General features: G+C 49.9%; 1 protein-coding gene across 4 annotated transcripts in view; it reads left to right on the top strand.

Moving 5' to 3' along the window:
* NFRKB (nuclear factor related to kappaB binding protein) overlaps positions 1 to 12,471 on the top strand; it is a 33,721-nt gene that overhangs the window by 6,734 nt on the left and 14,516 nt on the right. For all 4 annotated transcript variants that reach the window (XM_040255859.1, XM_040255861.1, XM_040255862.1 and 1 more), the window contains exons 4-14: positions 4,654 to 4,781; positions 5,437 to 5,611; positions 6,128 to 6,229; positions 6,828 to 6,901; positions 7,711 to 7,795; positions 8,153 to 8,333; positions 8,549 to 8,657; positions 8,888 to 9,014; positions 9,272 to 9,337; positions 11,839 to 11,918; positions 12,049 to 12,095. In XM_040255859.1, coding sequence (XP_040111793.1) covers positions 4,654 to 4,781; positions 5,437 to 5,611; positions 6,128 to 6,229; positions 6,828 to 6,901; positions 7,711 to 7,795; positions 8,153 to 8,333; positions 8,549 to 8,657; positions 8,888 to 9,014; positions 9,272 to 9,337; positions 11,839 to 11,918; positions 12,049 to 12,095 — 1,174 coding nt within the window. The remainder of the gene's footprint in view (positions 1 to 4,653; positions 4,782 to 5,436; positions 5,612 to 6,127; positions 6,230 to 6,827; positions 6,902 to 7,710; positions 7,796 to 8,152; positions 8,334 to 8,548; positions 8,658 to 8,887; positions 9,015 to 9,271; positions 9,338 to 11,838; positions 11,919 to 12,048; positions 12,096 to 12,471) is intronic.

Raw genomic sequence — 12,471 nt, 5'->3', positions numbered from 1 at the left:
TTGGAGAGAAAAAGCTTATCATTTCATACCTCATTATCTTAGGGGTTCAAATGAGTGTTCCCTTCTTTGGTGGGTTATTAAGGAGGCTTTCCCCCTCTGGTTGGCCAGGGTTTATGTGGCTGAAGCCAGGGTCTCAGGTGGGAGTTAGGCTGGTAGGCCTGGTTGGTGGCTGAGGCCATGTCAGGGACTGTCTGTGACGTTGGCATGTTTGCTTCCAAATCGGAGTGATGGTTCTGGTGAGGATGCAGACAAGGAATGTCAAGGGGGGAGCTCTGTGATGCTCATGGTCCTGCATCCTGTTTCAGCTCCAGTGTTGATGAGGATGGCTGCGCCACCGTGGTTGTTGTGGTCATGTATCTTGACCGAGTTGGCATTGCTGCCAGTTCTCTTACCTTTGGTTTTGTTTTCCTGGTAATGTTTTAAATAGAATCCTTTTTTCTTCTTAAGCCCAGATGCTTGTCAGGCTCCCTGGTCTTCTGTTTCCGAGGAAAGCCTCATCTGTCAGGGATCCAGCTTCCCACCTGTCACCACACCCCAGCTCACTGTGGTCGATGCTCCCTCACCTACTTGTCTCAGAGGAAGGACCTTTCTTTGTTTAGGGCTGACCCCCACTCTTGCTCTTTTCGTGTTTTGCATCCTCTGGGACCTCATTTCTTAGCAGTTGTTCCACTGTGTGTATTTGCTGTACTTTTTCTTTTTCATTCTGTAGATGGGATCAGGGATCTCACACTAAAAACGTCCTTAACTATCTGTCCCCTTCATCATCATCTGTCATTTTCCCTTTTCTCCAATCTCCTGGAAAGACATCATAGCTTGCAGTCCTTGGGGGCCTGTCTGCTGCACCTGTCAGCACCTTTCTAAATTTTAAACTTCAAATCTACAGAAAAGTGACAAGAATCTGAAATTGACACTCACATACTCCTCACCGGGTTCACCAACTATTAACATTTTGCCCCATTTATTGTCCTTATTGTGCTTATTACCACTACTTTTAGTTTCCCTGAACCACTTGAAAACTCCTAATTTTTCAGCATTCATCTCCGAAAAGCAGGAACATTCTCTTGAGTGAGTGAGTGAAGTCGCTAAGTCGTGTCCGATGCTTTGCCACCCCATGGACTGTAGCCTACCAGGCTCCTCCGTCCATGGGATTCTCCAGGCAGGAGTACTAGAGTGGGTTGCCATTTTCTTCTCCAACATTCTCTTAGGTAACCAGAAATGATCAAGTTCAGAAATATATAAAATACTGTATTGAAGTTAAATTCTGGATGTCAGTGTGAAATGTAACACTGTTATGGTACTGTGTGGCTCATATTCCTATTTCGCTGCTTGTTCCAGTGCTCATTTTTTCCTCTGGTCCATATTTCTTTTCAGTGAAAATGCAAGTTGCAGACCAGCAGATGATTTTCAGTTCTCTTCTTAATCCGTCTGTAATGTCTGATGTCTTGACCATAATGTCTGATGTCTGAAGTGAGACTTTCACCTCCCCACTTTGCACTTGTGGCCCTCCAGTTCCCGACTTCCTCCTGGGCCTTGCACACCCTTCCAGCATACCCCTCTCTGCTGAGTCCTCATTAACTCACTATTCCTGCCTCTGCTCCTGCTATTAGGCCCACTCTCCCTCCTTACTTGCCTGCTCCCATCTACTAGCTCTTCTCTGGGACCTCTTATTGGAGCTACTTCAGACACTATCTCCACACAGCCACCAGCGTGAGCATCTCAGAGTTTCAGTGTTCAGAATATTTGCCAATTGCCTTCACTTCAAATAAAATCCACCGCCTACCAGGCTCTTTTGCCCTCTTAGCAACCTCACCCAGGGCTGTAGTTGCCTTTTCTGCTGTTCTGTGGCTCAGCGTGGTCGATAGAAATACTACATGAGCCACATGTTCAGGTAAAAAAATTCCAGTGACCACATTAAAAATACTAAAAGCAGTTGATTTTAATGTGTTTTCTTTAGTTTGATGTACTCAGAATTCTATTTTAATAGAGCGTTTGTCTGTTGTGGTTCTCAAAAGTGGGGGAAGCTGAAGACTGAAGGAAGGTCACATCAGAGAAGCGCAGAGGTAAAGAAGTAGAATTTTCGTCCAGTTCCTGGATGTCAGCATCATTAGCATTAAACTCTGGCCTCTTTTCTTAAAAGTCAAATTCCCTGTTTCTCTACACCAGGCAGTGTTACGCTGTGGTGGCTGAGAGCTTGAGCTCTGGAGCCGGTGGCCTGTTTTCAGACTCAGTTTCCCCTTTTAGCTGTGTGACCTTGGACAAGTTATATAATTTCTCCACGCCTCAGGCTCTTCTGTAATGTGAGAATGTAGTGGTATCTTTTTTATGCAGGGAAGAGGGGTTGTGAAGATGGGGTGAGTTAATATATTCACGGCCCCATATGATGACAGTTACATGTCAGGTGCTGTTCTAAGTGTTTGCTGTTATTGATTACGTCGGAATGTCACTAAAGGCGGTTCAAATAAAAACAGACATTTTGATGCCATGTTTTAGCTTTCTGAGATTAGCTGTTCCATCTGTCTCCTTAAGTTCCCATTGTAGCGCCCTGCTCAGATCTGATATTCCGAAACAGACTTCTCTCACTGTGGCTCCCGTGATGGCGCCAGTTGCCCGTGGCGAGTGATCTGGGTACCACGCTCCCCTTCCTGCCCCAGCATCCAGGCTGTCAGCAAGTCTAATCTTTGTCCCTTGAAATACATCTCAAGGCTCTACTGCCGCTCACTTAACCACTACTTAACTGATCAGCTGACACACGGCTTTCTTCAGGGTTCTGGAGGTGTAGTCATGCTCTTAATTCTAATGGGGGAAAACAAGATGACAGATGAACAAATGTGTCTTGGTGTTAGGCACTGCAGAGACTAAGGGTCGTGGGCCTGGGAGTGACACAGAGGAGCTGTCTTGGGTGGTAGCTGAGTAGGGCTTCTCTGATGAGGTGCGTTTGGACAGAGGCTGCGTGAAGATCTGAGGAGCAAGCTGTGAAGACCCTGGGTCTTAGCAGGAAACATTGTGGGTGGAGGGCACTCTAAGGAGGAAGGCCTCGAGAAAGTACAGTGTGCTTGGGAAATAGCGTGGAGGCCAGTGGGGCCGGGGTGGAGGGAGCAGAAGGGAGGCTGGTGGAAGAGGCCTCCAGGCATGGGGCCCACACAGCAGGGTCTATAGACCTCCTAGGGCCTCGGCTCTGCCCTGGGTGTGGGGAGATGAGGTGGGACCAGGCCACTGTTGGCCCTCATCTGGACCACTGCAGTGGTGACCGTCTTTCTCTTTTGCTCTTGGTTGTGTTACTCTCCTGCTTCAAATCCGTAGAGTTCCCCAAACTACACAGAAGTTTCTCATTATCTATCTTACACATTCAGTTCAGTTCAGTCGCTGAGTCCGACTCTTTGCGACCCCATGAATCGCAGCACGCCAGGCCTCCCTGTCCATCACCAACTCTCGGAGTTCACTCAGATTCACGTCCATCGAGTCAGTGATCCATCTCATCCTCTGTCGTCCCCTTCTCCTGCCCGCAATCCCTCCCAGCATCAGTCTTTTCCAATGAGTCAACTCTTCGCATGAGGTGGCCAAAGTACTGGAGCTTCAGCTTTAGCATCATTCCCTCCAAAGAAATCCCAGGGCTGATCTCCTTCAGAATAGACTGGTTGGATGTCCTTGCAGTCCAAGGGACTCTCAAGAGTCTTCTCCAACACCACAGTTCAAAAGCATCAATTCTTCGGCGTTCAGCCTTCTTCACAGTCCAACTCTCACGTTCATACATGACCACTGGAAAAACCATAGCCTTGACTAGACGGACCTTAGTCGGCAAAGTAATGTCTCTGCTTTTCAGTATGCTATCTAGGTTGGTCATAACTTTTCTTCCAAGGAGTAGGCGTCTTTTAATTTCATGGCTGCAGTCACCATCTGCAGTGATTTTGGAGCCCAAAAAAGTAGTCTGACACTGTTTCCACTGTTTCCCCATCTATTTCCCATGAAGTGATGAGACTGGCCGGATGCCATGATCTTTGTTTTCTGAATGTTGCGCTTTAAGCCAACTTTTTCACTCTCCTCTTTCACTTTCATCAAGAGGCTTTTGAGTTCCTCTTCACTTTCTGCCATAAGGGTGGTGTCATCTGCATATCTGAGGTTATTGATATTTCCCCGGCAATCTTGATTCCAGCCTGTGTTTCTTCCAGTCCAGAGTTTCTCATGATGTACTCTGCATATAAGTTAAATAAGCAGGGTGACAATATACAGCCTTGACGCACTCCTTTTCCTATTTGGAACCAGTCTGTTGTTCCATGTCCAGTTCTAACATGTAGTATTTATATGTCAATCCCAATCTTGAAATTTTTTAAACATAAGTTGAGAAACAATATATACAGTGCACACCCATGAAACTGACCCATGTTCATTAGTTGACGTTTCCCACGGTTGCTCTAATCAGGCCTCATTTTATGTCGCCGCCTCTAGGGCGAGTCTTCTCGCTCTTGATGGTTGTTCCAGGCTGTCCTGCACAGCCTCAGGGAGTCGAGTCATGGCGTGTGTGCTTCCTGTGTCTCCCCACCGCCCGCCCCCGTCCGCAGGCTCCCCTCCCCCAACACCGTCCCCTGGTCAGTGCAGAGCTGTCCCCTCCCCAGCCCACGTGGACGGTGGCTGACGTGGGTGTGCCTGTTCCTGCAGACGGACACTTCAACCCCGAGGTGGTCAAGTACCGACAGCTGTGCTTCCGGTCGCAGTACAAGCGCTACCTCAGCTCCCAGCAGCAGTACTTCCACCGGCTGCTGAAGCAGATCCTGGCCTCACGCAGCGTAAGTGATCCCCTTCCCGAGAGCGGCGCGGACACGCACCTGGTGACCTGAAGGGGCAGACGGGGCAGCAAGGAAAGACTGCAAGGAAGGAAACTGCCCGTCTACCCCCAACACGGCCAAGTGCACCCTTCCTTTTTAAGGTGCATTTTCAGACGTGTCCTAATTTCAGAGATGTTAGGACAGAGGAGAAAAAGGATACGTCTTAGAATCGATGAAATGTCGTAGCTTCTTTATTTACCCAGAGAGGTGGCTTTCAAGTCCATGGTGGGTCGTGCAAGAGAACCAGGTTGTCGTCAGTTCACGTCTGGCTGCCTGAGGGGAGCCAGGTTTAGTGGCCCCAGGTCTGGACCAGCCATGGGAGGCCTCGGGGTCAGGTAGTTGTGCCCTCAGAGGACCTGTAACTTTCGGTGTGGAAATACTTAGGTATAAGTATAGTACTGTGGTATAAGTACTCATTCTTGGTTGAGTAGCTCTCCGATTTGGGATTTTACACCGTAATCAGTACAAGTCCCTTTTATTTGAACGTATTCATCCACGAGCATCTTTGTGATCGGAGGGAGGGAATTGAGCTCGTTGAAGAAAAGAAGGAAGCGTGGACTTGGGGGACCGGCCAGGGTAAGCTTCCAGGACCCTGTCTTGTCTGTCCTCTCTGCAGGACCTGTTGGAGATGGCCCGGCGGAGCGGCCCCGCCTTCCCGTCGCGGCAGAAGCGGCCCTGGCCGTCGCGCGCGCCCGAGGAGCGGGAGTGGCGCACCCAGCAGCGCTATCTGAAGGTCCTGCGGGAGGTGAAGGAGGAGTGTGGGGACACGGCGCTGTCCTCCGACGAGGAGGGTGCGTGTCCTCGGGCCCCCGGGGCTGGCGTCCGTCTCCACCACCGCTGCTCATCCGCCTGGAGCTGGTGGGCACCGTTCCCCCAGCCCCGCGATGAGGAAGCCATGCCTGTGCCCTGTGGTCTGTCTGGGCCGGTGGTGGAGCTTGGAGCCCCTGGTCCTCGGGCCCTGAGACACTCCCGCTGGGTGGCTGTGACTGCAGACCACTGCGCTCCTGGTGCTCGGGTGCCCGCGGGCCTACTGCAGGGTCTCTAGTTCTGCCGGCTGCTCAAGAGGACTGCTTCCCCCCAGGAGGGGCCTTCACAGTGACCCACCTCTGTGGATGTCTCTCCTCCTGGACAAGCTGCTTACATGACCTCAGAGCTACAGTCCGACTGGGAGGGGTACGGAGGGAGTGCTAGAACCTGGCGTCCCGATTGTTGGCTTAGCCATCTTGAACCCAAACGACCACTTGTACAGTCTCCCCTGCCGGGATCCAAGACCATATTCGATTTACAAGGAAACTTTTCTTTTGAAGATCTCAGCTCATGGCTCCCAAGCTCCCCAGCACGCTCCCCAAGCCCTGCTGTGCCCCTGAGGGTGGTGCCCACGCTCTCCACCACAGACATGAAAACCGCAGGTGAGCTCTGATCTGGTGCCAGGGCGTGGTGGGGTGTTTGGGGGGGGGGTGCGGTGGGTGGAGCAGCACTGGTTTCTTCCTGCCAGGAAAAGAGCAGTGTTCTTAGACCCTAGGAGATTTGGAGAGGTTTTTGTTTGGCTCTACTTTTTTTTTACAAATAGGCCAGCTAGCATTCCTTCCTTTACTTTGAAAATTTCCCTTAGGAGTTGATCAGCTGGCATTTTGGCCTAAAGAAAGCAGAATCTTAAAATAATAATACTAAGGGACAGTTTAATAATGGAACAAGAGAGGTAACCAGAGGCATAACAGTTTCTTGGCATGTCCATGGAATTAGAGAATATTCTTAATTGGATAGGAAGACTGAAGAAATTCAGGAGCAGCTGAGTACGGAGATTATTGTTACTGACCAGGTTACAGAAGAGCTGCAGAGTTGAGTCAGTGACTGTTCATGTTTTAAGACTGTCGTACTTGTAGCACACAAGTCAGAAGGGAAACCCAGAGATGTCTTACTTTTGAATACTGAAGTGGCCAGGAAAATGTGAGTCTGAGCCCTGTGGAAATAAGGACTATCCATGTGGTTCAATTCCTTTTCTCGCAGATAAAATAGAGCTGGGGGATAGTGACCTGAAGAAAATGCTAAAGAAGCACCACGAGAAGCGGAAATACCAACCGGTAAGATTGGAGGGGGTAGTGGGCAGGTTGTCAGTCTTATCTCCGAGCGGGTGTCCTGAGAACCGTACAGGGAGTCACTGCGTCCTCAGTCCCCTTTCCTTGTACTTGTTAGAGGGCGGGAGCAGCACGGAGGCCCAGGAACACCAAAGATGTGAGGAGAAGACAAACACTTTGACTTCATAAGACACGCTCACCGTGATGTCTCATCTAGTCTTTAGGACAGTACTGCTGCGTGAATCATTATGTCCAGTTAGCAGGTCTCAGAGAGGCCAGGGAGCTTGTCTTCTGCCTGATGGCTAGCAAGCAGCAGAGCCTCAACTCCTCCCACATTTTGTGTTTCTGTTCCTCCACTCCGCCAGATCACAGTGACGCCAAGCCAGAAAGTGTAGTGGAGGAAGGAAAGGCAGTCCTTCTAAGGCGGAGGGTGAGATGGGCAGAGTCTCCATGGGAGTTAAGTCCAGGTTCTGCCTCTGTTTTTTCCACTCACAGTGGTGTTGGGTGAATCCCTTCATTCCTTTGAGCCACACTGTCAGTCTTTGTAAAATATAGCACCACTTAAGAATACTATTTGAAGAACACATAAAGAATGCACAAGAGCTTTATGAACTGTAAACGCCACACATGAAAGGTCCTTCTCTGCCCTGTTAGAAAGAGCAGTAGTTTTTCTCTGTGTACTTTTTAAACTCAACACAGTTTCCTTAAGCACACCTACCATCTAATTTTGTCTGTTAGGTACATGGGCAAAATCAACAGCAGTGTGTAGCTCCTGTCTGGGGCCTTGATAGCGCATCTCTGTATATCGTGTCTAGGATCATCCGGACCTGTTGACAGGGGACTTGACTCTGAATGACATCATGACTCGAGTGAACGCCGGCAGGAAGGGCTCGCTAGCAGGTAAGAACATCCTGCAGAGGTGGCCATCGTCCGACTGGTGTCTGCCCATATAGGCCTCTGCATAGCACAGAAGGAAATGTAGCCACAGCTTCTTCCTTGCTGATCCTTCCTTCCTTCCTTCCTTCGTTATCGCCTCTTATGGATTTGTAGGTGGAGAATGGTTATTAAATCAGATCAGCAGATCACTGGCTTTTTAAAACACTCATTGAGTTTGGTTTTAAAACAAAACTGTGTCTTATTACTGAGGCTTTTCTTTGATTTGCTAGTGGGCCTTGGGAAAATAATAAGCAAATAAGCTCCCTCATTTCCTGATGTAGAAGTTGCAGTTTTATGACTTATGTTGTTTTTTTTCCCCAGCCCTATATGACTTGGCTGTCCTTAAAAAAAAGGTTAAAGAAAAAGAGGAAAGGAAGAAGAAGAAAATAAAATTGATCAAGTCAGAGGTAGAGGACCTGGCTGAACCCCTGAGTGGTCCCGAAGGGCTCCCACCCCTCTCGCAGGCTCCATCCCCACTGGCCATACCTGCCATCAAGGAAGAGTAAGTGAGCAGAGGGGTTCATGGCTCAGGGCCACTCCTATGCTGGTGCCTCCTCTGAACCCTGAGTCCCAGGGTCCTGGGGAAAGTGCGTGGTGTGGTCCTTCACTGAACTGTTCTGTGACTGCTAAGAGGCTTGGAGGGCCTACAGCAACTCAAGAGTTGTGGGTTTTTTGTTTCTTTTTTCTGATGGTCCTTATCTTTTTTTCCCTTACTAGGCCTCTCGAAGACCTCAAGCCTTGCCTTGGAATCAATGAAATATCTTCCAGCTTCTTCTCTCTTCTGCTGGAGATCCTGCTGCTGGAGGGACAGGCTAGTCTTCCTTTGGTAAGAGTTTAGGAAAAGCCAAGGGCACTGCGGTTTCAGGTGGTAGAAATCTTCAGCAGACTGTGGCTTGAGAACTCTGGGCTCTCCCCAGAGATCTGCAGCCAGTTTGCTTTGTGAATTGGGCTCACGGGACAGACCCCGCCGGCTCGTTCCGGCACAGTCATAGAATTGCCCGTGTGTTGAAAGAGAATGGAAATCTAACCAGGTCCTGCCTTTACTTTCTCCCTCAGCTAGAAGAGCGGGTTTTAGACTGGCAGTCCTCTCCAGCCAGCTCCCTCAATAGCTGGTTCTCTGCGGCCCCCAACTGGGCAGAATTGGTATTACCAGCCCTGCAGTATCTTGCTGGAGAAAGCCGTGGTAAGGTGCTTTTTTCTGTAGGGTCAGTATCTTCCTCCCTCTTACCCACCCCCGCCTTTGTCCGATTCTCCTATTAGAATGCAGCTTCACTGCTTACATCCATCATGACTCTGCCTGGCGCCATGTGGCAATGGGCTGTGCTGCCCTGATATGCCATTGACATACAGAAATGACCTCCCAGCCCAGGGGAGTCAGTGGTTCTGGGTTCAGCACTCTCTGGCCTGTGTGGCTTGCTTATGGGCATCCATTTCTTGTAGCTGTGCCGTCCAGCTTCTCTCCATTTGTTGAATTCAAGGAGAAAACCCAGCAGTGGAAACTGCTTGGTGAGTACTGCATGCCACTGACCTGTCACAGAGGTGCTCTTTCTCTCGTTTTCTCCCCTAAGTTTCTGGTGCCTTCCGGGTAGCGCAGGCCACGAGAATGTTGAGAAGGGCCATGTTAGGCCTTGTTTTGTTCAGTAAGAGGATCCTTCCAGGCCCTTAGGAACTCTCACAGTCTAAGTTCATGAACTCCATTGGGTTTTGGCTAAGCTGAAATTGCCCTCTGTCCCGATGCACCCCGGGGCTGCTGAATCGAAATCTGCTGTGTGGGGGGGTCTTACATTAGCACCTGTATTTGTATCATTCATATCTGTGCCCTTAGTGTAACTTACGGTAATGTAATTGTTTTTCTTTCCTAAAATGGGCTTTGTTGTTGAGGATAATGTGTCAGGCAGCCCCAAGTAAGCTGTTTCTATAGGAAAGACTTCCTTTGTTATAAATTCGTAAAGTCCCACTTACTGTGTAAGTTGTAGTAACGTGTACTTGAAATAACTTGGTGATGAGAGGAAGATTCATGTTGATTTCCTGTGGAAATACTCAAACCTCTCTCCACTCTGTCTAGTGGTCTGTGAAGAGAAACACGGAGAGAAGCTTGTGAAGCAGTAGGTTCATTCCTTCTTTACAACAGTGATTCACTTTCTAGGTGTCAGGCAGTGGTAGATGTTGGGGGTATAATGGTTTGTGATGTAATCAGTGTGTTCCTCGCTTGTGGAGCTTAAGACTTGTTTGGGGAACAAGTACTCAAAAAGCAAAATGCTGGTAGGGGTAGATATCTGTAATGAGGCATTGGTGTGGTGTGCATGCAGAGTTCGAGACCGCTGTCCTGGGGAAGGTCATTTGAGCAGAGGTCTTCACAATGGCTAGGGACCAGCCCAGCAGTGGGACGGGGGAGGTTCCCATGGAGGGAGTGGTGTGGGTCAGTGGGGTGGGGAAGCTTCCTTTCAGGAACACAGCAGCCTGCAAAGAGATAACGATAATCCGGACTAGGGTAGGGAGAATGGATGCACTTGAGAGTTTTAGGTCAAAGCTAGAGAAGTGGTTATGGACTGTGTGGTGAGTGAAGAAAGAGGGCGTCAAGTGTCACTGGTGCTGGACTTGTAACTGGTGAATGGGGTCCGCCGTGGGCAACTGGGGAGGATGTCAGGCTCGGTGAGGGTAAGGAGCCTGCGTGTGCTTATGGACATGCTGCGGCTTGAGCTTCCTTTGAGGTGTTGAGTGGATGGTGAGTTTAGAGTCCAGACTAGAGAGTCAGGGTAGAGAGCTGTGGGCATGTGTGTGGTAAGAGAAGCCAGAGACATGGGCCCAGTGAGGAGGCCAGAGGGCCTGGGATGAAGCCTTGAGAGGCTCCAAGGTGGGAGAGGCAGAGGGGACACCGGAGGCAATGACCACAGAGTTGGGAGGGAGCCATGAGGTCTCAGTCAGGAGATGGGGCATGTTCCTTAGCCTCCAGGGTTCCTGCAGCTCAGGAAGGTCAAGATGGGGTCTGTGGACATGGAGGAAATGGTGATGCTCTTGTACAGGTGATGCAGGCTGTGGCCAGAGGTGCGCTGAGGCCATGGGTCCACCTGGCGTGGGGCCGGGGGCGGCAGGCCTGACCCAGCCAGGCAGTAAGTGTCTCAGGCTTGTGGTTCAGATGCTTCCGCTGCACCTGCTCAGCTCTGCCCTGTGCAAGGCAGCCAGAGACATGACGTAGGCAAACAGCCACAAAGCTGGCCTCTGCGTGCACTGTGGAGAGCTGCGTGTCCTGGCTGTCAGGGCCCTCTCCTGCAGCTCCCCTCCAGTTAGGGAGACCGTGCTTTCTACAAGTGTTTTTTGTTGTTGTTGTTATTTATTTAAAAAAAAATTTTTTGGCCGTGTTGCATAGCATATGGAATCTTCATTTCCTGACCAGGGTTCAGACCAGCACCTCATGCATTGGAATCATGGAGTCTTGAGCACTGGCCTGCCAGGAATGTCCTGGGAAACTTTAAAAAATTCTGATGCCTGGGCCTTCCCCACACCTGTTTTGATTAGTTGGTTTTGGGGAGCCTGAGCCTCAGCATTTTCAAAAGTTTCCAGGTAATCCAGGTAATCCCACATTACCAGGGTTGAAAAACTGGATTAGGCATCTTGAAGATTCCTGTTCTGGAGAATGACAAGATCTAGTTGTGATTTTGGGAGTGATTGGCTGGGGTAGAGGCAGGCCACCAAGATCAGGAGGAGTTAAGGTGCTGGCTAGATAGCTTGTGGGGATGTCCATCAGACACTTAAAGTTAATTCTGTCAGGTTTTTAATCCCTTCAAGTCAGTTTCAAGTTAATTTCCTGTGAGTGTTGTCAGACAGCAGTCCAGTTTCATCCTGCATGTGGAAGTCCAGGCCTGAGGGCTGTTCTGTACAAAGGACCATTGCCACAGTCCTGACAGGTTCTTCCTTGGGCATAGGTACAGCGAGGAGGAGGAAGTGGGGTCCTTTCCTTGTGCCTTTAGATCACATTGTTGTTATTTTTTGCCTTTTTGTTCTAATAGGCCAGTCCCAAGATAATGAAAAGGAATTAGCTGCACTCTTCCAGCTGTGGCTGGAAACCAAAGACCAGGCCTTCTGTAAGGTATGTTGTGAGAACCTTCTATACAGTATGTTGTTGAGAACCACCAGCTCTCTTGTCTTGGGCTTCCAGAACCCTTGAGTTAAACAGAATTCTGGAGTCCATTGATCTGTCACTGTTTTCCTTTCTCCAGCAAGAAACTGAGGACAGCTCAGATGCCACAACGCCTGTTCCTCGGGTGTGAGTATAGCAGTACCCTGACTGAGGGTGGTGCCCCAGGAAACCCTTGTCTCAGTCCCACCCTGGTGGTGCTGACACGTCCTTGTACGTTAGAGCTGGAGAGCTTGAGAGAGATGGGGTCCATGGGTCCTTGCCTGCCTCAGCCTCCCTGGGGGGCAGCGTGCTCTCAGAGTAGGAGTGTCGCCCCAGGAGTCTGAGTGGCAAGATCCACCTGTAGGTGTGTGCTTTTCCCCAGTCTCCCTTCAGTTCCCTTGGAGAATGGTGGTTCTGGGTGCTGGGAAAGAGGTGATGGACCCAGTAGTTCTGTATGCTGGAGAAGGGGTGATAGACCTGGTGGTTCTGGGTGCTGGAAAAGGGGCGATGGATGCTGGTGGTT

This window comes from Oryx dammah, unplaced genomic scaffold (assembly GCF_014754425.2).
Source record: "Oryx dammah isolate SB20612 unplaced genomic scaffold, SCBI_Odam_1.1 HiC_scaffold_15, whole genome shotgun sequence".
Lineage (NCBI taxonomy): Eukaryota > Metazoa > Chordata > Mammalia > Artiodactyla > Bovidae > Oryx > Oryx dammah.
The sequence above is the reverse complement of the archived record's forward strand: the minus strand, read 5'-3'. Positions and strand labels throughout refer to the sequence as shown.